Here is a 24,240-nt window from a genome sequence, read left to right on the forward strand (position 1 = left end):
TGCAGAGCTCAGGGAAGATGCTGGTGCCTCCAGGGCCAGCTCTCTGGTCAGAGGGCGGGCAGGTCCATTGGGGTTCTCAGAAGTGAGGCAAACTGAGTATAAGACAGAAGAATCAAAGGGTGCAGGGAGGGAGTCAGACCAAGCCCTCGTCTCTGCCCTGAACATCTGCTCGCAGACTTCCTGAGAAGTTGCTGATGTCAACCTTCTGTTTCCTGTTGCCAGGCCAGAGAGAATGAACTTTGATGGGGGGCATGTGGGCCTGGGAGGAAATAGAAGGTTGGCAGAGCAGAGTCTGAATAACTTAACACATAGCCTTGCTTGCAGCCTATCCCGTGCATAAGCACCCACACTCACAGGCAGAGACACACATGTGTTCGTCGGCTGACGGGCACGCAGACAGGCACCCTGTTCACACGGGCATATAGGAGCACGGCCTGCCAGCACCATGCCAATGCCTGGGTTCCAACTTCAGGAATGTCCAGGTGGACAGATCAGGAGGCTGCAGGCGGGCGGGGCAGCCTCAGGGAGGGAGGACATTGAAAGGTAAGGCGGAACCTGAGGACACAGCTCATCTTGTCCTGGACCGCCCGTGTCCTGACCATTCTATTTCAGAGCACCAACTACTGCTATTACGCTCCAGTTGGGATGCAAGGGCCAGCGGTGACTCAATCCTGTCCTTGAGAAACCTGCAGAGCCCCCACTGGGAGGTGTCAGATCTTCTGAGGACAGTGATGAGCAAAGGAGATAAGAGGTTCTGGGGGAGCCCGCAGGGGCCAAGGCCTCAGGCGACAAGGACAGAGGCTGGCTGTGGGGCAGCAGAACCGCTCCCAAGGATGACCCTGATGTCTTAAGATGCCCATGATATGTCCAAGCTGGCTGCAGGGACAGAAGTATGGCCTAGGACTTGGCAATCAGGCAGTTAGATCCCAGTATGTGCCCTGTCTCCTGTCCTGTGCTGGTTTATAATGAATGCCCTTCACCTGAGGCCCCATCCACTCTTCTAGATCGATCTGGATTTTGCCACTGCTGCCAAATTTACCTCAAAACTGCTTCATCAGAAAAGAGAAGTGGCTATTTCATAAGGAAGAACAGTCCAGGAGCACACACCAGACAAGGTGGCCCCCAGGGCTCAACAAGAGTTCCCAGCTTCCGCACACTTAAGCTTCCTTACCCCAGACTGCTGATGAAGTTTCCAGAACTGGGTCTCTCTTCTATCAACCTTGGCACACATGTCTACACCACAAGTTGGCGGGGGTGGGGGGTTCGTCAGCTTTGTCTGGCGTGGGAAGGACTAGGCTACAGAAGGGAGGGGTCAGTGCCTGGAACCAAAGCGGGCTGCTGGGCAAATACACCAGCCTGGAGACAAGTATTTCCCCATAGCCCAAGGATAGGTGGCATCATTCATGAGCCTGTGGGGCTCTGAGGGTGGTGGGCCTTGGGATACCTAGAGGATGCCATTGTGGCTGAGAACACCAGGACAACGGCATTATGAAGCTGTAGGGAGTTGGGAAGGGTATGTCGGCATTAGACATTACAGAGTAGCCTTGGATGGGGGTACGGATCCAGGTTAAGTAATCACTGGATTGGGGGAAATCAGGGGTGGGAGTCCAGGAGCCCAGAGTCTAGGGTAAGCCCTGGATGAAGAGGAGGTCTGAAAAGCCATTGGGAAACTACCAAGGGTGCAAGGTCTAGGTGACAATGGTAGCTGGCGACACACAAGGCTCACCTTCTTGGGTGAGCCTCCAGAGGGGGCCTGGGTGAATACCTTGACCCAGACTGGGTGAGCAGCATGGGCTCCACCATCACAGGACTAAGCACAGAAGGACCAGGAACAACTGGAGGGAAGTGGCCACGCTGTCCACAGCCCTGGTTTCTACCTTCCCAGTCCGGCCAGGCGCCCTGCCTCTGTGGATAGTCATGCCCCCACCCCTCCCCGCCTTGACTGCAAAGGGGTGGAGAGTGCTGAGCTCTTCCCCTCCTGGGCCAGCGTCTGAGTAGCACACTGGGTGATAACTCTGAAGCTAATTCTGCCTGTGGCTGGCAACATGAAGGACGACGTGGCTCTTCTGGCTACCGTCACCCTCCTGGGAGTTCTGTTGCAAGGTGGGCCAGCTCCTGTCTGGGAGGTGGGTGGATCTTATACCCACGCAGTCTGCTCTCTGTCCTTCAGGCTCTTGGGGTAGGGAACTGGGGTGCTGGCAGGCCTAGGCCCAGGTGAAGGACAGGAGACTCCTAGCTTAGGTTCCTGGTACCAAAGTCCAAGCAATTCAAGAACTACTGGAGTCTTGGGTGTTGGAAGGCCTAAGTCCCAGCTGAGGGGTCCCCACTTCCCTGGAGTGGGGATGAAGTCCCAAAGGAGTGTCTACAGGGGAGCAGAGGAAACTGTACACGGGTCATCTGAGGAGGACCAGATGAAGGATGGCTATATTGCTAAGGGGCCACTTGAGGTGGTATCCGTCCCAGCTACAGGCATCCGGAGTAAGGTACCTACCATATTTAGATCCATGATGTCTAAATAGAGAAACTGAGACAAGAACTTCTGCCGTTGTAGGGTAGTACTGAGACCCAAGCTTGGCTGACTCTGGCCTGAGGCAGGGTCCCTTCTGGCTGATTCTGTAGAAAGGAAACCAAAGACCCCTAGCCACAGAATGTGCGCTTCCTTGTTCCTCAAAGAACACAGCCAGTTTTGTCCTGGTACACTGCCTACTCAGGGGTTAAAAGACTGGGGTCCAGACCTGCAGAACGGAGGTGGGCATTTGCCTGTGCTTTGCAAGTCAAATCGTTCAGGAGTAAAGTCCTCTAAGGTTCCTCCCACAGACAGGTGTTTCAGGCGCGCATTACCCTAGACAATCAACCCTGAGGGCTACTCTACCGGGCCTCTCCATCGAACATCACTGATGGGGCAGGTGGGAGAAAGGCATTAGAAGGGAGGCGTTCAGCGATAGGCAAGGAGAAGGGAACTGGGGGACGGATCCCGCCCCGGGTCTGCGGAGCACCACACCTGACTCTCACACCCCCACGGCCGCAGCCTACTTCTCCCTACAGGTGATCTCTGCGCGAAGGACTTTCCACGTGTCGCCGCCGCTCACCTCTGGCCCTCCCGAGTTCGAGCGCGTCTTCCGAGCCCAGTGAGCGCGGCGGGTCCGGGCGGGTTCGGGTGTCAGCCCAGGCGGGCCACGCGCTCACCCAGCCCACCCCACGCAGGGTAAACTGCAGCGAGTACTTTCCGCTGTTCCTCGCCACACTCTGGGTCGCCGGCATCTTCTTCCACGAAGGTGCGGGGCTGCGTAGGGGCGCACTCAGGGGGTGGGTGGGGAGAGTGATCCCGGAGGGCGGGAGCGCGTGCTCACCGCGCCACCTCGCCTTGCCTCTCGCAGGCGCCGCAGCCCTGTGCGGACTGTTCTACCTGTTCGCGCGCCTCCGCTACTTCCAGGAATACTCGCGCTCGGCGCAGCTCAGGTAACTCGGGCCGGACTTCCGGGAAAGCACTGCTGGGGAGGGTCGCTCCCGGACACCATTCTAAGGGTGGGAGGAAGCGATCGGCCACAGGGGACCCACGGAAAGCGATCTGGGGACAGCAGGTGGGCGGACCTAGTCCAAGCGAGCGGGTCTAGCCAGGCGTGGGAGGGGCTTGAACCTGCAGGGCGGGCCTAGTCTGGAGAGGTAGAGCTGAGACCTGGGGGCAGTCCAAGCATGGAGGCGGGGCCTTGTGTGGGGGCGGGGCCTTGGCTCCGCTCCCGCTGAGCGCCGCCTGCAGGCTGGCTCCCATGTACGCGAGCGCGCGCGCACTCTGGCTGCTGGTGGCGATGGCTGCACTGGGCTTGCTAGTCCACTTCCTCCCCGGCACACTACGGGCTGCGCTCTTCAGATGGCTCCAGATGCTCCTGCCGATGGCCTGAGGCGAAGGACCTCCAAGTCAGCAGAACTGGATATCTTCGAACAAAACGCTTGGGTGCCCGCCTCCGAATCCTAGTTTTTAATTAAAGTTCCCACGACGGTCCCGTCTGCATTCTCTGAGTCTGACATGGGTCGCTTACCGCAGCCTGGAGGGCCCCAACCCCAGACAGATGCAGCCAGGCTTTGGGAGACAGCATAGGCAGACTTGGATTCATCCTTCTCACATCTAGACAACACCTCGCCTGCGCAGCTACCTCTGCCTTGACATATCTTTCCAGAGATAGCCACCCTTCACCCACCTTTCAGTACTTGGGACTCACCTTCCTCTCAGGCTGAGCCTCAGGTGTTGGATTCTATCCTGTCTGCCTTCTTGTTCCCAACACCCAGCAGCCCTGACTTCACAACTAGAATCAATCAGTCTTTCCCTAAGTGAGAGCTGGGTCCCTATTTTTGATCAGGGCTAGATCTCCAGACTGAGATGAGGGAAGGTGTTCAGGACACCCCTGCAAAGGCCACAGCAGTGAGCATGGCCCAAAATGTAGTCAGTGGTAAGCTCTCTCAGGTGGACTTCAGGATGCTGGAAGAGGACCAGACTTGGGTAGGCCTACTGACAACACATCTCAAAATGACTTTTAACCTTCCTGGCCAGCAAAAAAAAAAAAAAAAAAAAAAAAAAAATGCTCCTCAAACAGGCCTAACAATGTGTGGGAAAGCCCCAGGTGGATGGAGATGGCCCATTTATTTTAGACATGACCACAGTATGAGCCAGGCGTGTGGTTCATAGCTGCAATCCTGGGACTTGGGAATCTGAGGCATAAATTCAAGGCCAGCTTGGGCTACAGTGAGTTTCCAGGACTCCCTGGCCGTCTCGATCCCTTTCCAACAGTGTGTCCCCCACCCATACATACCAAAATCCTATTATATGAGACAAGCATGGAGAAAGATACTAAGCACTACGGGGGTGGGGGTGGCGGGGGTTAGGGGGTAGATGAGAGGACGACATCAAAGAAATTGTACAACACTTCGCCATGAGCCACTCAGGGGCTCAGGTATATGCAATAGTTGTGCTGGGTAATGTGATGCCGGACCAAGATGATCTGAGAACACGTTGGATGGGGATTCCTACTGGATAAGTAGGCACAACTCTGGGTGCATGAGACCCTCAGTTACTGAGTCAGTGGTCTCGACCTTCCTGCTAAGTATAGATGGAGTCACACTGAGGTATGCCAAGAGACACTTGACATGGTAAAGGAGGGTCTGGGACTTAGTCCTCTGCCCGACAGAGGTCAAAGTCACCTTCACCAAGTCACCTGCCTGAGGCCAGCCAATTCTAGATAACAGTCTCCCGGCACAGGTGAGCCAGCTTTCTTTTTCCCTCCTCATCCCCACCACCACCAAGTTTTGGGAACCCAAGATAATAGGCCAAATACAGGCAGGCAGCATGGAAATGCCTGGCCAGAACTGGGAACATTCACTTATGAGACACATACTTCATTAACCCTTTATTACAAGTCACGCTCTTATAGAAGTATATGCGAACTTACGTGAAAAAATCAAAGTATCCAAGAATAAAAAACACAGCACATAAAGTAGTGTATGCATTCCAGTGTTTGCGCCGCACACAGCGGGCACCCAAGAGAAAGCTCTTCTAATGGCCTGGCTCAAGACTACCGGCCAGGGGCAAACGGTTCGGTTCAGTTCTTTTTGGGCGGCAGCAGGCCGGCCCTCAGGCACAGTGTGGGGGGGCCGCCAGCCTCTCCCGCGGCCCGGCGGGCAGGAGCAGCACCAGCTTCAGGGGCCTCCGGGCCAGCGGTGACCCCCAGGCCAGCCCGAGCCGCCAGCCAGGCAGAACCCTCCAGGTGGAGTGGGTATGCCTGGTCCTCTGGGGCAGCAGCAGCAGTAGCAGCGACACCCTCGGAACCGTGGGCTCCAGAACCGGCCACAGAGCACCCTTGGAAGCCTTCTAGTCAGCCTTTTTCAGAAAGATCTGGAAGAGTCAGGCTCAGGATGAGAAGACTTGGGACTTCTTAGAGTCTAGCTGGTTAGTCCCATCCCAGCCAACCTTACCTCACTCAAAATGACCCACACCGGGGAGTCAGTCTGAATGGAGAGACGTAATGCTTCCAGAGGGCCAAAGGCAGGATCTACTTCTCCTTCAGCTACACCCTTGTAGAAGGAGCCTGTGGGAGAGCAGTGCCTAGATGTAAACATGAAAGCAACACCCAAAAACCCAGCCCACACAGGCCCTGTTCTACTCACCAATCTGGAGGTAGCCATCAGGGCTCCTAGGGTACCGAAGAGTGGCTGAGCGGCCCTCTTGAAGGGCCTCCTTCTCTGACTGGGGATTCTAAGGGCAAAGCAGCAGGGCTGGGGTGTCTGGCCAGAAGGGGGCGCTGTCAGCTCCCACCCACATCCCGCCCATACTCACATCAAAGGGCAGCACCTCCACAGAAGTGTTGAAGAGCTTATCCTCTGGGTGCTCAATGTTCCCACTTCGGAAGAAGAACCTACAGATGCCAAGCAGGCCCGTGAGCTGTTGTAAAGGTGTACAGCTGCCCAGGCCCACGGTCCAGGCCCAGCAGAGAGAAGGCCAGCCTGGGCTAGAAATATATTAGATGGGTATCCAGGTGCTAGGAGAGGTTAGACACCAAGGAATCCAGGGCCTCACCCCGAGACTGTGGTAACAGGTGTCATCAAGTATTAAAGATCTACCTGCCTAAGTCCTTACAAGGTAGGAAGTACGATTATGGGTAGTGCTTTTCAGTAAAGAAACTGAGGCATGGTGGGGCTAGATGGGGCAAATAGTTACCTCAGCGGTTACAGAAGGAGTACCTAAAGACCCAGGAATATATGCTGAGGCCTCTAATTGCTGTTCGCCCTGTCCTCTTTCCCAGAGAGCACTGACCGCTCAAGGCGCAGTGGCTGGAAAAAGCGGAACCGGATAAAGTCTCCTGCGGCAGGTGTGAAGGCCCAAAAGAAATCCTCTCGCAGGTAGGCCTTCTCCAGGGTGAAATGCTGGTATGTCTTGAGGCTCGTGCTCACCTCCGCCGGCGGGTTCACATGCTCCTTCCTCAGAGCATGCTTTCCAAAGTCTTTATCCTAGGGAGGCACAGCCAGGAGTGAGCACCACCCTCCAGTCCTGCCCCCACCATGTTCCGTCTACACTGTGTGCCACTCCCCACCTTCAATTTCTGGATTTTGCCGGCCAGTGACGAGTGAGTGCCCACGTGCTGGAAAAGGGACGGCTTGAAGCGGATCCGAAGGTTGGCCTTCTGCCGATCGCAATGTTTCTGTGAACAGATTGGCGCCTTAGGGTTCGGCTCAGCCCACACAGGGATGTGGGTCTTTCCTTAGGATAACCAGGGGATTTCCTCAGCCAGCAGTGTCCTTGCTATAAAGGCATTGCCAGGAACACAGTGTGAGCTGGCAGCCCGGCACCCGCCTTCCCTGCACTGATTCTGGGTATCCCCTGCTCACCGCGTCCTTCTCAGGGTTGCAGACTTTCACCCACAGGATGTGGTCCAGGAGCCAGTCGATGGGCTTGTCTCGGTAGAACATGAGGATGAATTCCACAATCAGGCTCAGATCCAGTGACTTGAACATCTTCCCTGAGGGTGGAAGTCGGGGAAAGGCTCTGAGTGGGGGGGGTACTGCTAACCTGATTTCTTCACCCCCGTGGGGACCCTGTGGAATGTCTCAGAGCAAACTTCGTGGGCAGACTTTGGGCATGTATGGACCCAAGAAGACAGGGCAGGGCTGGGGTCCCTGGGAAGTCCTCATACAGAGGGCACTTGCAGCAAGGCTCACGAGCAAGGTACTAGGGCTGAGGCGGGGCTGGCACAGGAGGAACCTACCAATAAAGCCCAACTGCGAGAACTCCAGGATCATCCAGTCCTCAGAGGGTTGCTGGAGGGCAAAGTTCTTCATAGTGCTTAAGTAGTTGGGCTTGGCTACAATGTCATCCTCCAGCTGCAGAGAGGAATAGAAGGGACTCAGGATTGGCAAAGAGCATTTGTGGGTCCCTCACCCAAGTGTGACCCTGTGCAGAGGAGGTGAGGGTGAGCAGCTGGTCAAGGCTCACTGCTCACGTCAGACAGGGTTCAGAGAGGGCAGGAGAAAGGCTTCAGGCTGACCTGCACATAGTAGGTGCCTTTGGACTGTGCGTACATCATGAGGAAGCAGTAATCGAGGTTCTGTTTGGTCCTCCACCTGTGGGCCAGGAGGAGGCGCCTCAGAGGCAGAGACAATTCCACCTCCAGTGGAATACCTACCACAGAGAGGCCACTGAGGCAGGTAGGACCCACTCTGTCCACTCCCCACCCCACCCATCACACCAGGTCCTCTTGAGAGCACAGAGTATCAGTACCTGACTCTCTCCTTGGGGTCCCCAAAGGATTCTCGAAGGCGGGAGAAGTCAGGGTAGAAGTGAGGGGAAGGGGAGATGACTTCCAGGAGCCCAGAATGGATCTCTGTGGGGAACCTAGGGGTGGGGGAAGACCCGGTGGGTGGGGGCCCTCCAGATCTGCCTCTAAGCAAATGCCCCTTCCACTAGCCTACAGGCATTGGGGTGTCAAAAAGGGCAAGGCCCTCACATATTTTCCCTCTTTTAACAGAGATGGGAAGCCCCTCCCCCCCACAAGGCAGACCATCCCCCCCCCTCCATCAACATTCCCCAGTCGCCTGGACTCACAAGGCCTTGATGTTCTCTGTCACTGCCGAAGTGTACTGTGGGTCAGTCTGTGGGAAGACCAAGTACATTTAGCTTAGCAGCCCGAATAGTCTGGAAGGAGTGCGGGCTTCAGATGTCCTCATATACAGGAGTGAGGCTCCTAAGTTCTAAGTGCCCAGAGAGGTGGGGCTGGGGGCGGGGCCTAGCTGTGTCCATGGTTACCTTAGAAAACAGCCTATTGAGACACAGGCAGGTGTTGAAGGGAACCAGTTTCTCCACAAGAGGGCGCAAAGATGTATCTTTCTTTTTAACTTTTTGTCTTGATCCATTTGTGCATGAAACTTAGGACTACAATTCTGATCGTCATCCCCCTCCCGCCCCCGCGCCTCCCTCTCCCCTCCTTCATTATGTCGTTCTGTTTGTTTTTTATTCTTATATCCCCCAGGCCCTGGGTCACTCGCCTCGGCGATCAGCACCACAATGACTGAGTCTTCCTTCTCCTGCGGGCTCAGCTCCGAGATGAGCGAGTGCAATGTGTCAGTCAAGTACGAGTGCACCTCGCGCCGCACGCTCGGAATGCCCATCACCACGGACACTGCAGGGGCGCGGAGGGGTGACACTGGACAGGGCTCGGGGGGCCAGCCTCTCTGCCCGCCACTCGCCCCTCCCGGGCCACGCCCATACCTCCGGTGCGGCCCTGGCCCACCCGCACTGCGGGCTGCAGACTGCTCTCCTTAGCCAGCAGGTGCGGCAGATGGTGGAAGACGGTGGGCAGATGAAGTACGTGCCTGTGCGAGACGTTCCACGGCTTCAGTCGCGGATCCTCTGGATGGTTGAGAAAGGCACAGGTGAGATGTTGCTGGGTCTGAAAACAGCCCAGTTCTGCAGACTTCCGTCCACCCCATCCCGCAGGAGCTCACCCGTTAGGCGGCCCCAAGTGCGATTGCCTTCTCCGTCCCGCAGCGCCTGCCTCTCGGACACTGCCCTCTTGATTTCTTCCAGCACCAGGTTTAGCTCCTTGGAGCGCTTCAGGCTCTCTTGCTCAGCCGCGTGCAAACGGTCTCGCAGCGCCAGGAACTCGCGCTGGTAAACGTCCACCACGTCACCTATTGGAGAGTATGGAGGTGGCACATACAGGTAAATAGCAGGAAACAGTCCTCCTGCAGACCCAGTCCTGTTATCACTGAACGCCTGTCTGTGCAACAGCAAACGTCTAAGAGTATGCCTGCCACACCCCAGCTACCTCGAGGAACACACCAGTTCACGTGAAGTTACACTGATGCTCAGCCTAGGATTGAAAAGCCCCCAGCCCCCAACAAGAAGATTAGCACTCCCTCCATCCGGTTATCTCATCCTTGGAATAAGGATACCTTGTATAAGGTGGGGAGGGGGTATGACCTCCTCCCAGTCCTAAGCACAGCGTGGAGAAACAGCCTGACTGAATCCTCTCCATCCACTGGCTCCTAAAACCCCCTTTTGCTTTTATAGCCTGTGTCCCTTGCAGGGACTCAGACATCCAGAGTCACATCCGGGGTATACGGACACAGTCCTTCCTCAAGGAGCACCTAAAGCCAAGCCTTCTTCTCTTCGCCTGCCCTCCTTCAAGGTTTGGAGAACAGACAACCCCATTTTTTTTTCCTAGACAGGGTTTCCCTGGCTGTCCGGTAACTCACTCAGTAGACCAGGCTGTCCTTGAACTCAGAAACCGCTAGGATTAAAGGTGTGTGCCACCACTGCCCCATTCTTGTTTTTTTTTTTTAAAGATTTACTTATTATTATATCTAAGTACACTGTAGCTGTCTTCAGACACACCAGAAGAGGGCATCAGATCTCTTTTATGGATGGTTGTGAGCCACCATGTGGTTGCTGGGATTTGAACTCAGGACCTTCGGAAGAGCAGACAGTGTTCTTAACCTCTGAGCCATCTCTCCAGCCCAGACAACCCCATTCTTAAGGCCCCATGGGCACAGCCATGCCTCAGACTCTAGCCCTAAGGACTGAGCCTGGGCATAGGACCCCTGACTGTGTGTTCCTGCAGGGGCCAGGGAGGTGGGGGGGGAGGGGAGCTGCTCTTTGATCATGGATGTCACTAATTGTTCATTCACTGAGTTCTTTCCATCTCACACCCACTCCCCAGCCCAGTCCACCTGCATGCTCAGAGAACAGATGAAGTTTACTAGCCCAGGAGCCTCTAACTAGCAGACATCCCAACCTCAAAAGACTCCCGAGCTGGTAGTAGTGGGGCCCAGATAAGAGCAGAGCGGAAGTACCTGGGACCCTGAGTGGATCTGCGAATGTGGAGAAGAGCCCCGGAGTGAGAAGAACCTAGCCTCATTGGCCTGGCAGGGATCAAGAGCAAGAGGGATACACGGTATTTCGGTGGCGAGGGGCCAGCAGCTCCCGCCAGCCTGGGCGCTCAAGGCCTTTGGCTGGCTGGCTGGCTGGCTTCTGCCCTCTTGATTTGCTATCACATACGCCTCCCTCTCCTTTGTCAAATGTCTAGCTTCTGCACAAGCTGTTTCTTCTGTCTGAATCCCACATAATCTGACCTAGCCTTCAAGGCCTTGTCTCTGAGTCTAGGAAGCCTTTCCGACTCCCATCCTATCCCCAGGCACCAAATCCTTGGTGGGCAGAACATCCCCAGAAAAGCCTTGGAGTGAGCTATCCCTAATGTCTGCAAACCAAAGGTGAAGCTCGAGGCAAGTTGACTCACTTCAGAACACGCTTCCTTCCTCCTGCAAGCGACCAAGGCAGAGGTCTAAGTGTTACTTAAGTCACAGACCAGGAGCACAGAGGAGGAGAGGCTTGGAGACAGAAAAGCCAAGTGGGTTCCACTGAAGCATCCCTTACCTGAGGCAGCAACACCCGTGCTGTCCCCTCTTACACCCTGTCTCACCCAAGGCTAATGTTCCAGGCCACACCCAGGTTTAGGGAGAGCCCCGAAGGGGGAAAACAAGAGGGAATCAAGTTACAGGGTCTGTGAGACTCAGAACTGGGTTCAGGGGCCAAGTTACCCTGGAAACCTGACCCCTTGAACACTGAGAGCCCGCCCGAGCTTGCCCTCTGTACTGGGCTACACCACAGCAGACAGGGTTGAGGACTAGAGGTACCCAGGCCATCAGAGCCAGCCGGGGGAAGTTGGTCACAGTGGCATAGACCGACAGGTGCCTTCCACAGCCTGGATGTGAAGTCCCTGCTCTCTCCTCATAGTGAAGCTAACTGGCAGCAGTGCCCCAAGCAGCCCTGAGATGAGGCCATGGAAGAGAAAAGAGGAAGTAACACCGGTCTCGCAAGAGTTTATGTTTCCACCAGACCTACTCTGTTCTGGAAGTGATCCGAACCTGCATTAAACTGTCTCGGGAGGTCACAGTGGGTAGCGGGTCCCTGAATCCATCCTGATCCTCCAGGCTGGGTGCAGCCGGATCCCCCTCCTGGCCTCCCTTCCTTCTCAGGCCCGCGCTGGTCTGCTTACCAGCAGGTAATGGGCCCCGGGGCTCCTGGGCCTAGCTAGCACCCACACACCAATTCTGCTGTTGTTCTTCCGAACCCTGTAGGCCCTCCCTCTTAGCAGCAGCACACGGTACTCTTCTGAGCCTGCTCTGCCTGCTGTTGCCTGCCCTAAGAGCCCAGTAATCTTATCCCCAAGTGACTTGGGAGGTCCCCTCTTGTCCTTGTACCCTTCAAATCCAGAAGCTCAAGCTGTGTGTGATTACCTCCCTAAGGGTTGTTCTTTTCTTTTCTTTCTTTCTTTTTTCTTCCTTTCTTTTTTGGAGACAGGGTTTTTGTGTGTAGACTTGGATGTCCAAGAACTCACACCAAAGACTGGGCTGGCCTCAAATTTACAGATCCACCTGCCTCTGCCTCCCATGTGCTGGAATTAAAGGCATGTACCACCACCACCACCACACAACCATGGGTTGTTCTTAAAGCTAGACCATCCTGGCACCCCACATATTGAGTGGGCTGGATAGTGAGGTAGGTCAGTGGTAAGGACTTGGGGACTCTCTGGTCTCTTTGGGTATCTATCTACAGCACGTTGGGAGAGGCCTTCCTAGGAAGCAGAAGACTTTGGCTTCCATCCTACTTTCCTATCCCAGGAAAGCAGGCTGGGCCTAGCCCCAGGTGAGGACTGCAGCAGTGACCACACTAGAATAGACTCTCCAGGGTGTGGAACCTGTGATGCCCAACAAGCAGGATAATTAACATGCCCTGAGGACTACAAACCACAGTGTTCCACCTGGCTCTCTCTTGGCAGAGAAAACAGATTCTGGAGCCAAGCTGGGGTATAAACTTTGCACATTGTACTTAGGGAAGGGGAAATAGGCTCAGGGCCATACAAAAATGGCAAACCCAGCTGTAAAGGTCGGCTGTAAACCTACAAGAGGGAAGGGAGGAGAGGTGGAGAGCGGCAGGTGTCCACTGTCTCCAGGGACTCTAGGAGAGCCAGGATCCGGTGAGAGGGTGGGACCGGACGCCGAGAAGGGCTGTGTGGATCCGTCTCCCTGAGGTGCAAGCTCGGCAGCTGTATGGCTGAGGCTATAGTTTGATCCCTGAACATCTGGCTGCTTCAACAGATACAGCCAAGGTTGGATTTGAACTTGAATCCTGAATCCTGGGTGCATCTGGCCAAGCCTGAGTCTTTCCCATTCTTAACCCAGGCTCTAGGTTGGCGCCCCTCCTGCCGGCTCTTTCCTCTCTGGCTCCCTGCTCACATCCTCCCTTCCAGTTCTTTTGCTCTTCCCCTAAGTACTAGATCCTCCTCTCCTGAGCCCTATATCCGCTACAAATTGGAAACCAGCTTCAATCTGGTGGCTGAGTCGGCTACTGAGTTGTTTGCTTGGAAGAATGAGAAAGGTCCGGAGCCCAGATCCTGACTTCTAGACAGCTGGCCTTGGATCCCCATGGAAACAGAACAGCCCTCAGATGGGTGTCACTACTCCCTTCATGCCCACAGGCTCCTGGGCTTGTCCCTCAGGAGGAAGAGCTCTGCATCCGAGCCGTGCTCTTCTCCAATCCTCTTGCTCCCCACGCCCTCAGAATGCCAGTCTCCTGGCTTCCCTTAGGAGGTATCCTAACATCAGACGGTGACATGTGACTGTCAGAGGAAGCACACACGGGAACCACTACCAAATGAGGACCAGACATAGTCTAATGGCCCTACCCACAGTGGGACAACCTGATCCCAGTTCTTCAGATACGGCTCCACTACAGCCATCAGAGCCTTCCATGGCTACTCTCCCAAGGGCTCAAAATGTACCCTTCTGGGTGCCACACCCTAACTTCAGAGACCCATCCATCCCCTGGCCATACTCTCCCTTGATAGCTCATTCCATCCCACACTCACTCTGCGCCAGGCCGTATCGAATCTCTCATCAGAGTTCCTGGCTTGTGATTACCTCCACTAAAACAGGGAAAGTGCTACAAGCGGGGAGGCTGGGCTGGGCTGGCAGGAGCCTGGTGCCAGGAGTTGGACTTGCCACATGCCTCTTCTTCCCCCGACCCCCCCACATCACCACCACCACTCATTTAGGAACAGAAAGCCTTCCTGAGGGAGAGAGAGAGCTAGCCCACCTCAGCCTGATATGACAGGAAGACCAGAAGGCAGGAAGGAAGGAAGCAGCTCAGAGCCTCCTGTGTCCAGGCTGGGTAGATCATGGTCGCTGAAATCCTCAGCTCCCACTCAGTTCAAACCATTCGACCTAGCTCAGGAGGCTTCCTAGCAGTGCTAGGGCCTGAGTCCTTCTACTCCCAAGACGGCTGGCCAGGCTGGGAGGCCATGGTGTGGACTTGTCAGCCTGCCCAAGCTTCGAAGCTGCATCAAGGAGGGCCAAGGAAACCCCACAAAGTGATCACATATCAGGGTTTCTGGGCTAGCTGATTAAGAGGCCCTAAAGAGGAACCCTGAGGCCCAGTGCCATGGAGGAGGCTGTAAGCCCCCAGGGAGCAGCGCCCAAGGGAGCAAGGCTGCTGCAGAGCACAGCAGTGGATGGGGCCGGGGGATGGATGCCTTGGCTCTATCTCCTCACCTGTCTCAACAACACTGTGCCTGCCCTTGTCCAAGAACCCGCACCAGGTTCTCTGGGTATACTACCTCTGTGACCTTGTGTCTCTGCCCCTCTGTGGGAACTCCATAGGTCCTTAACTTGCCAGTGGGAGCGCCCACCCCTGGCATGGGATAACCGCAGGCAGAAGCCAGTCCTGAGCGCCACACGGAGGCGGGGATCTGGTAACCACTCGCCCCTCTCGGCCATTGCTGACCAGGGAATCTCCTTATGCCTAAAGCAAACAAGTGGGGAGAGGATGGGAGAGGCTCAGGTGCTCCCGGTGCGGGCCTGAGCGGGCGGCGGCGGGGTGGGGGCTCACCTTTCGGGCCGCTGAGAGCCGCGTACCAGGAGAGGGAGAGGAAGGCGCACAAGCAGAAGAGCAGCAGCGTCAGGAAGGTGCCATTGCGGAGCCTCATCTCCTCCAACGCGCGGCGGGCGCCGGCGGGGCCGAGGCCGCATGGCCCGGGGAACCGGGGCCGGGGCACGGGGGCCCGGAGGCGGCTGGGGCCCCGGCCCCGGAGCGCGGAGGAGCGGCGGGCCCGGGAGAGACGGCTACGGCAGGGCGGGAATGGGGACCGGGGTGGAGGGTGCGTGCAAGCTGCTCCAACGCGGTGCGCGGCGCTGGCGGCCTCGATCTGAGGCTGGGCCGGGGCCGAGCAGGGTTGGGGCAAGGCGGCAAGAGCCGCGGCCCGGCTGGATCCGGGACCGCCGCCGAGTCGACGGGCGAAGGGCGGGGCGGCCGGGATTTAAAGGAGCCGCATCACTAGCTGCCGCTGGGAGCACTGCGAGGGGGCGGGATAGGAGGCCAGCTCCCGGGATCCCGGCGGACTCGCCTTGGGATCGTGGCACGCGCATGGAATAGCTCGCCCCAGGAAAGTCGCGCCTACGGTGGTGATGAATGAGGGTCAGCTATTGTACATCAGGGACAGACGGCGGAGGTGCCTATCCACCCCCTCCCCTAAGTCTCCTTTCAGGAAGATCCCATGAGCAAGTCCCTACACCTAGACCTTCAAGCCCTCCTCCAGACAGAGAGGGTATGGCTTGGGAGGGGCCCGTTGTAGGCGAGCTGAGGTTGTCTCTAGCTAACATGCTAGCCAGAAGTGCCCGCTGCCCTCTCCTGCGCCCACCAGTACTCCCTTCTCAGGGCATTCTCTGCTGCGTCTCGGAGAATATGCTGCGGACCGGGGGAGGCGCTCCTACTCTATAGAACAAGGACAATGGGCCGCTCTCAGGCGTAACAGAGCCGTTGTTTGTAGGTGTAGAACACCCTCCGGAGCCCAGCCGGCTAGCTTCCCGGTGCCAAGCATGCTGTGGGCGGGAGTCAGGCTCAACCTGTAGTTTAGAGGGGCACGGGTCCGCAGGGTGACGGGGGCGCCGGGAGGGGAGCAGCTCTGGCTCCTATTTGTACAGCGGCGCCTCAGACTTTATTGCCGTCTCTTCTTACACCATCATATAAGAACTTATTACAGACTTCCCTCCAGGCCTCTGCAGAGCTAAGAATTGGACACACAATGAAAGGACTCGCTGAGCCAAGGCACCCTCGGGGCATGCATTTGGAAACGCCAGTCTATTTCCCTTCTTGAGTCTCATGGTTATTCAAAATGGAACCAGATGCTACTTTGTAAAATGGAGCTACTACCTAAGACCAGAGTGACGACGGTTAGCGAGCCTGAGTTCCATTCCTCAGAATCCACAGGGTGGAAGGAGCGAAATGACTGCTGCAATTTGTTCTCCGATCTCTGTATGGACTCTATGGACGACAGTGCCATCCACATACATGTGTATAATGTCCCGAAGGACCCTGCTTGGAATGGTGACGTATGCCCGCGGGGGTAGGGTGGGGGGAGGTGTGATCACACACGGGGTGGGTGATGGTCTCAGTAAAGCAGAAGCTACAGTGGTGAATGCAAACACACACACACACACACACACACACACACACACACACACACTACAGTGACCCATACCCAGGAGGCAGGAGGATCGTTATGAGTTCAAGGAAGGCTTGGTCTACATTTAGAATTCTTGGCTAGCCAAGGCTGTATAGTAAGATTCTAGGGGCAGAGTTGGGGTGGAGAGCTATAGAAGGCCAGGCACCGCCCCACTGTTTTACAATTTGGAGTGACTTAGAGCAGGTTACAGCCTGATTTCCACACTTGATCTTGTTGGAACCTTCTGAAGGGAAGTATCCTGGTTTGTTTTCCTGTTTTCATAGGAGTCCTCTCTGTCTTGCAAAGAATAGCAGGTCTTCATTTTAGTCATCTAAAGTCTTAATTTCGTTTAAAAGACAAAACAACAACAAATAGTGGAGCCAGTATAGTGTGTAACATGCCTCCAATCCCAGCACCAGGCAGCAAAGGCAGGAGGAACTCTGTGAGTTCCAGGCCAGCCGTACATAGTACATAGTCAATCCGTGTTGTCACTCCCCAACCCCCCAAAACCGTTTGAGATTAGCTTGATATGCATAGAAAATTCAAAAGTCTGAGCCAAGTAGAGCTATACAGTGCAACTGTCAGGAAAACAAATAAGGCTAGAGAGATGGTTCTGTAGCTAAGGTACTTAACTGCTTGCTTTGGCAGAGGACCCCAGTTAGGTTCCCAACAGCCTTACCAGGTGGCTCACAGCTACCTGTGACTCCGGGTCTATGGGAATTAGACACCTCTGAGCTCAGTGTGTGGGCATGCACATACTTACAAAAAAAAAAAAAACTAAAAATCAAGCAACAAAAGTATATAAGAGCTGGAGACATAGCTGAGGGGTGAAGCACTCAACATCGACTAAAAAAAGCACATCCATGTTTTAAGTGGATGATTTAAGGAAAATGCCATAATTATTAAACTAGTATATATGAAGGAGATGGGCTGTAGGTGACCGACCACGTTTGATCTCCGCCATCCCTTTACTACCTCAGAGTAGGGGAACAGGAATAAGGTCCCTGATGTTTGGGGAGTGGGCCCCCTGTAGAAACAGGATCCAGGGTTAGGTAGAGCCCGTGTCTCGGGAGCAGGACCTCAGAGCAGCCTACTTACAGCCTTCTCCTCTGAAAATGACAGCGTTGTCTGGCACGTGTCCTGTTTTCCATTGTCTTTGCCTTTGTAGTAATTAATTAATCTGGGCCTGCTTGCCACCAAAAGTCCCTCTGGACACTTCCTGGCACGCCCTGCAGCTGGTGATGTATCTTTACTTGAGGCTCAGCATCAGGTCCTAGGGAGCTACTGGGGGGGGGGGGAATGGAGCCATATTGTCAGAGAAAAATCCTGCTTTCCTTTTAAAAACCCAGCTGTGGGCCTTTCCTCCTTTGGTCTCGATGATTTTCACACAGTGAAAACAGACTTAGTCTCTCTCTCTCTCTCTCTCTCTCTCTCTCTCTCTTTCTCTCTCTCTCTCCCTCTCTCTCTCTCTCACACACACACACACACACACACCTTCCTTTGTCAGAGTCAGTGACTCACTGAAACCCTCGCTGGCCCTGTAACTCACTATGCAGACCAGCGCTGGGATTAGAAGCCTGTAGACACCCAGCTGTTATAATCACAGTCTTCAGCCCATATTCTAGGACAGCCTTTGGAGGTAGTGTAGGGGTCCAGTACTGGGGGGAGTCAAGAACAGAGCTCAGGAAATAGAAAATCCATACATGTTTTCACTAGTCTTTAAGTGAAACGTCGTGTTCTCCATTTGAGAATGGGAACAGCATCCTGTGGATTTCCCAGTCCCTGTGACTGCCACAACAGAAGTCAAGACCTTCATCTACCTCAACTAGAGGTGTGGTGGGGCACTTCAAAAGAAGTTACACTCATGTTAGTGACTTCATATTCTTTTTCTTCTTGCTCTGGCCCTGCTCACTCCATTTTTTTTTAAAGATCTATTTATTTATTTTATGTGTATGAGTACACTGTAGCTGTTGTGAGCCATCATGTGGTTGCTGGGACTTGAACTCAGGACCTTTGGAAGAGCAGTCAGTGCTCTTACCGGCTGAGCCATCTCTCCAGCCTGACTCCATATTTTTTATTTATTTATTTATTTTATGTACACTGTTGCTCTCTTCAGACTCACCGGAAATGGGCATCAGGTCTCGTTACAGATGGTTGCGAGCCACCATGTGTTTGCTAGGAATTGAACTCAGGACCTCTGGAAGAGCAGAGGGTGCTCTTAACCACTGAGCTATCTCTCCATCCCAGTGACGACGTCATATTTTTGATTTTAGTCCTGCTCTAGATATTACAAGTTTAGAAGAATCATGAGTATTTACATATGTTTTAGAAAAGGTTTTTCTGACATTTGCATTTCAGTTGTTTGTTTAGAAGGCATTGCCTTCTCTAAGACTAAGGCGTGGGTCTGTGATCAAGATGGGATTGAGAGGAAGAAGCTAGAGGATTAAGAATCCAAGCAAATAAAAAAAAAGTTAAAAAAAAAAAAAAGAGAAAAAGAAACAGAAACAGAAAAAAAAAAAAAAAGAATCCAGGCAAGAGGGTTCAGTGGTTAAGAGCACTGACTGCACTGGGCGGTGGTGGCGCACACCAGCACTCGGAGGCAGAGGCAGGTGGATTTCTGAGTTCGAGGCCAGCCTGGTCTACAGAGTGAGCTCCAGGACAGCCTGAGCTATACAGAGAAACCCTGTCTTGAAAAAAACAAATCCAAAAAAAAAAAACCATACAAACAAACAAACAAACAAACAAAGCACACACACAAAAAGAATATTTTTTAAATGGTGACATATGTTCATAGTCCCCGTACCAGGGAAACTGAGGCAAGAGGATTGCTTTAAATTCAAAACCAGGTTGGACTGTATAGTGCATACCAGTCCACCTGGTCTAGAAAATGAAATATTGTCTCTCAAAACAAAAATCAAACCAAACACAAAATACAAACATGAATGCTTTAATGTTGATCTGGCTATCTCCTTGTTAGAACCTGTCCACCTTTCCCAAGGCCACAGAGACAAGGTCTGTGGAGGAAGATGATCAGGAAGATCCAGGCGGGAGGGGGTGTGTGTCAGCATAACTGTCCTCAACACACAGGGATGAATCTTAAAGCACAGCACCTCCCCCCAACACACCCATCTGTCCTTCCCGGTATGGAGCTCAGGGAGATCCTGCTCCTTGGGCTTACAGAAAAAGGATCCTTATGTATTTTATCAGGGATTTATTTAGTTTCCTTTGTTTTGGGTTTGATACAATGTAACCAAGGCTGGTCTTCAACTCCCGATTCTGGCCTCAACTTGCCAAGCTCTGTGATTATAGTACTTACTAGTGGAGGTTTTTGTCTTGAGATCAAAATGCAGGACAAGGAACAGGACCTAGAGTTTACACTTAAACCTCAAGATGAGCCTTCCTGCCAGCAAAGGGAGAAACAAGAGGAAGCCAGGAGAACAGCTACCAGAGAGATGCTGTTGTAGGGGAATCCAAAATGCATTATGAAACCATCACTGTAGAGAACTCATTCTGAACTGACAGCATTTAAGAACAGGCTTTTATTTTTTATTTAATTTAATTACTTTCTTTTTTAGACAAGGTCTCTCTGTAGCTCTGGCTGTCCTGGAACTCAATATGCAGACCAGGCTAGCCTCGAATTCAGAGATCTGCCCTCCTCTGGCTCTCCACGTGCTGGAACTGAAGGCTGAGCCCAGCTGAGAACAAAATCTTACCTAAGCTCCTTCATGTACTCCAAAACAGAATCTCCCAGAGTGCTCTCTGCTGGAATTCACCAGAAAAAGATAGAATCTCAGAGTCTTAAGACCAGACAAACACAGCCACACCCACAAGGACTTTCTCACAAAAGAATTTACATGTCCCAGGGCTGGAGAGATGGCTCTGCGGTTAAGAGAACTGACTGCTCTTCCAGAGGTCATGAGTTTAATTCCCAGCAACCACATGGTGGCTCACAACCATCTGTAATGGATCTGATGCCCTCTTCTGGTGTGTCTGAAGACAGCACAAAAAGTAAATAAATAATTCTTTTTTGTTTTGTTTTGTTTTTTGGATTTGGTTTTTTCGAGACAGGGTTTCTCTGTGTAGCCCTGGCTGTCCTGGAACTCACTCTGTAGACCAGGTGGGCCTCAAACTCAAATCCACCTGCCTCTGCCTCCCAAGTGCTGGGATTAAAGGCGTGCGCCACCACTGCCCCACAATAAATAATTATTAACAAGAAGAAGAAGAAGAAGAAGAAGAAGAAGAAGAAGAAGAAGAAGAAGAAGAAGAAGAAGAAAAGAAAGAATTTACAAGGCATCTTTCCTAAAAGTCATTTACTTGCTTGCAGTTAACCCTCATTAAGTCGATATGCAATGGTGAGGTGGCTCAGAGAGCAAAGGCAGTGTCATCCCAAGGACCACATGGTGGAATAAGAGACCGGAGTCCCACAAGTTGTCCTCTGACCTCCACTTGTGCCCTGTGGTGTATACACACCACACACACACACACACACACACAAAATTAAACCAAAAAAGAAACAGAATTAATATTTGGGCTGAGCATGGTAGCCCATTTCTGTAATGCAGTCCTTCAAGAGACATGGGCAGGTGGCTCTCTCCGAGTCCCAGGCCAGTTTATATTATATATAAAATGAACTCCGAGATTCCAACTGCCTAATACTATAAGTAGATAAAAATCTCTCGCCAGTCTGTTGTCAGGCTTGAATTTAATTTTTTTTTCCTGGGTTTTATGGTTAAGTTCTTACCACTGGCCGGGCGGTGGTGGCGCACGCCTGTAATCGCAGCACTCTGGGAGGCAGAGGCAGGTGGATTTCTGAGTTCGAGGCCAGTCTGGTCTACAGAGTGAGCTCCACGGGCCTCTAATTCAGGATCGCTTTGCTTCCGCCTTCCACAGGCTGGACTCACAGGCTGGACTCACAGGCCTATGATGACACATATGAAATGTCCAGCAGAAGCTCACCCTTCTGTACGCATATTTCAAACAACAGCCACCACTGGGACTGGCTAGACTGCTCAGCAGGTATTGCGGACAAGCCTGAGGACCTCAGTTTGATTCCCCCAGATCCTCATGGTTTTAGGAGAGATAGAGACACCTGCAAGTTGCCCTCTGACCTGCCACATTCATACCTTGGCACACAAATGTGTGCAAACATACACAAAGTAAGTAAGTAAATGCGATTAAACTTTTCTTTACTTTCACAGTCCTCCCAAATGGACACCGGAGGGTAGCGACGCCTGGAGAGGCACCCAGGAAAACTGAATGGGTCTGGAATGGGCAGAGGGTTTTTGTTTGTTTGTTTGTTTTTGATTTTTGGATTTGGTTTTGTTGAGACAGGGTTTCTCTGTGTAGCCCTGGCTGTACTGGAACTCACTCTGTAGACCAGGCTGGCCTTGAACTCAGAAATCTGCCTGCCTCTGCCTCCAGAATGCTGGGATTACAGGCGTGTGCCACCACCGCCTGGCATGGGCCGAGGGGTTTTAATGAAAAAATGCTTGTCAAAGCTGCTGTCCATCAAGGACTCAGAGCTCTGCTCAATTCAGTTCCTGCCCAGGCTTCAGGGACAGCTACTGAGATAGTGCTTTCCTGGCAGAAGAAAGAAAGCTCTAGAAGCTTTGGCATTAGCAAATAAAGAAACATTTGCCTTGGTTTGTGGCTTTTGCTGTTTCAGGTTCTCGGCCAGAGTTAATCACATGGTCTGACATTAAGAGCGGGCTGATTTTATAGATATATAAAACTGGGTTTCTTGGCATAAAAGATACATGAAGTTATTACTGTTGCTATTAGGAATTACAACCGACAGAAATTGCTGGTGGTTTGAGGGGCAGGGTGTGGCCACCAGCTTCTAGCTATTATCATAATGGCTTTCTCTGGAACTCTGGCATAGGCATGTTATCTGGGAAGAAGGCAGCTCAGTATTCTTGGATATAACTGATCCAAACCAAACCTGAATTAGCTAAGGTGCCCCATGCCTCTAACACCAGCATTCGGGAATCAGGAGCAGGAGGATTATTGAAAGTTTGAGGCCAGCCTGGTCTATACAGTAATTACAGGCCAGCCAGGGCTAAGATTCCATCTAAAAAAAAAAAGAAAAGAAAAAGCAGGTGAGATGATTGTGTAAAGATACTTACCACCAAGCCTGGTGACCTGAGTTGTACCCCAGAGACCCACATGGTGGGAGAGAACTGACTCCCACCCAAAAGTTGTCTCCTTGTAGGGGATGTGGAGATCAACCTGGTGGAGGAAGAGGTGGGGCAGAGAGGGAGATGCCACAGGCTTCTGAAATTCCTTGAGGGGTCCTGATCCACTGCACACAGCGTTATGATTTGAGTGTGTGTGTGTGTGTGTGTGTGTGTTACTGAGGATTGTATCCAGACCTGCCTATATGTTAGGCAAGTAAGTCCTCTATCACAGAGTTATATGCCAAAACTTTCATTTGCTTTTTAATTTTTTTTATTTTTATTTTTTATGTTTTTTTATTTTTGTTTTTTTCGAGACAGGGTTTCTCTGTATAGCCCTGGCTGTCCTGGAACTCATTCTGTAGACCAGGCTGGCCTCGAACTCAGAAATCCGCCTACCTCTGCCTCCCAGAGTGCTGGGATTACAGGCGTGCGCCACCACCGCCTGGCTTTTAATTTTTTTTTTTTTTAATTTTTTTTCTTTCCCCAAAAGATTTGGGGCTGGAGAGATGGCTCAGAGGTTAAGAGCACTGACTGCTCTTCCGAATTGAGTTCAATTCCCAGCAACCATATGGTGGCTCACAACCATCCGTAATGAGATCGGATGCCCTCTTCTGGTGTGTGAGAAGAGAACAACAGTGTACCCACATACATAAAATAAATCTTTTAAAAAAAAGATTTATTATTATAAGTACACTGTATCTGTCTTCGGACACACCAGAAGAGGGGGTTAGTTCTCATTTTAGATGGTTATATGCCACCATGTGGTTGCTGGGATTTGAACTCGGAAGAGCCAGTGTTCTTTGATTCTTTGTTTTGTTTTTGTTTTTTCAAGACAGGGTTTCTCTGTATAGCCCTGGCTGTCCTGGAACTCATTCTGTAGACCAGGCTGGCCTCGAACTCAGAAATCCGCCTACCTCTGCCTCCCAGAGTGCTGGGATTACAGGCGTGCGCCACCACCGCCTGGCTTTTAATTTTTTTTTTTTTTAATTTTTTTTCTTTCCCCAAAAGATTTGGGGCTGGAGAGATGGCTCAGAGGTTAAGAGCACTGACTGCTCTTCCGAATTGAGTTCAATTCCCAGCAACCATATGGTGGCTCACAACCATCCGTAATGAGATCGGATGCCCTCTTCTGGTGTGTGAGAAGAGAGCAACAGTGTACCCACATACATAAAATAAATCTTTTAAAAAAAAGATTTATTATTATAAGTACACTGTATCTGTCTTCGGACACACCAGAAGAGGGGGTCAGTTCTCATTTTAGATGGTTATATGCCACCATGTGGTTGCTGGGATTTGAACTCGGAAGAGCCAGTGTTCTTTGATTCTTTGTTTTGTTTTTGTTTTTTCAAGACAGGGTTTCTCTGTGTAGCTCTGGTTGTCCTGGAACTCACTCTGCAGACCAGGCTGGCCTCAAACTCAGAAATCCACCTGCCTCTGCCTCCCAAGTGCTGGGATTAAAGGCGTGCACCACCACCACCCGTGTTTTTTTAACTTTAAGAAAGGATTTCACTAAGACCTTGACA

General features: G+C 52.6%; 2 protein-coding genes across 7 annotated transcripts; one reads left to right on the top strand and one right to left on the bottom strand.

Moving 5' to 3' along the window:
• The first annotated feature begins 1,940 nt into the window (after positions 1–1,940).
• Positions 1,941–4,009, top strand: Ltc4s (leukotriene C4 synthase). Of its 4 annotated transcripts, none has more exons than XM_052196924.1 (5): positions 1,941–2,126; positions 3,046–3,128; positions 3,205–3,275; positions 3,378–3,459; positions 3,758–4,009. In XM_052196924.1, exons 1-5 carry the CDS (start codon positions 2,046–2,048, stop codon positions 3,897–3,899), a joined length of 459 nt encoding a protein of 152 aa, XP_052052884.1. In that variant the 5' UTR covers positions 1,941–2,045; the 3' UTR covers positions 3,900–4,009. The 4 variants fall into 4 exon arrangements, with proteins under 4 accessions (XP_052052884.1, XP_052052887.1, XP_052052885.1 ...); XM_052196927.1 differs by having other exon boundaries at positions 1,952–2,103; positions 3,029–3,128; positions 3,869–4,009; XM_052196925.1 differs by having other exon boundaries at positions 1,954–2,103; positions 3,029–3,128.
• Positions 4,010–5,386: 1,377 nt separating this feature from the next.
• Positions 5,387–15,339, bottom strand: Mgat4b (alpha-1,3-mannosyl-glycoprotein 4-beta-N-acetylglucosaminyltransferase B). 3 transcript variants are annotated; one of them, XM_052196436.1, is made up of 15 exons: positions 14,930–15,338; positions 9,487–9,672; positions 9,251–9,391; positions 9,028–9,185; positions 8,588–8,634; positions 8,264–8,377; positions 8,031–8,106; positions 7,752–7,866; positions 7,375–7,505; positions 7,080–7,187; positions 6,803–6,996; positions 6,326–6,404; positions 6,157–6,244; positions 5,965–6,077; positions 5,387–5,884 (listed from the first exon to the last, which is right to left on the bottom strand). In XM_052196436.1, the coding sequence occupies exons 1-15, from the start codon at positions 15,024–15,026 to the stop codon at positions 5,861–5,863; spliced, it is 1,671 nt and encodes a 556-aa protein (XP_052052396.1). In that variant the 5' UTR covers positions 15,027–15,338; the 3' UTR covers positions 5,387–5,860. The 3 variants fall into 3 exon arrangements, with proteins under 3 accessions (XP_052052396.1, XP_052052397.1, XP_052052398.1); XM_052196437.1 differs by having other exon boundaries at positions 9,028–9,161; positions 14,930–15,337; XM_052196438.1 differs by lacking the exon at positions 5,387–5,884 and having other exon boundaries at positions 5,971–6,077; positions 6,157–6,273; positions 14,930–15,339.
• Positions 15,340–24,240: the final 8,901 nt, after the last annotated feature.

The sequence above is a fragment of the Apodemus sylvaticus genome, chromosome 10 (assembly GCF_947179515.1).
Source record: "Apodemus sylvaticus chromosome 10, mApoSyl1.1, whole genome shotgun sequence".
Taxonomy (NCBI): domain Eukaryota; kingdom Metazoa; phylum Chordata; class Mammalia; order Rodentia; family Muridae; genus Apodemus; species Apodemus sylvaticus.

Excerpts from the sequence above, each read along its gene's own strand:
- Ltc4s (XM_052196924.1), top strand. The coding sequence starts at position 2,046 with ATGAAGGACGACGTGGCTCTTCTGGCTACCGTCACCCTCCTGGGAGTT. Across the intron at positions 2,127-3,045 it reads GGCCAGCTCCTGTCTGGGAG|GTGATCTCTGCGCGAAGGAC; the intron begins GTGGGTGGATCT and ends TTCTCCCTACAG. Across the intron at positions 3,276-3,377 it reads CGGCATCTTCTTCCACGAAG|GCGCCGCAGCCCTGTGCGGA; the intron begins GTGCGGGGCTGC and ends TGCCTCTCGCAG.
- Mgat4b (XM_052196436.1), bottom strand. The coding sequence starts at position 15,026 with ATGAGGCTCCGCAATGGCACCTTCCTGACGCTGCTGCTCTTCTGCTTG. Across the intron at positions 8,635-9,027 it reads TTGTGGTGCTGATCGCCGAG|ACTGACCCACAGTACACTTC; the intron begins GCGAGTGACCCA and ends GTCTTCCCACAG. Across the intron at positions 6,245-6,325 it reads TGGAGGTGCTGCCCTTTGAT|AATCCCCAGTCAGAGAAGGA; the intron begins GTGAGTATGGGC and ends CTTTGCCCTTAG.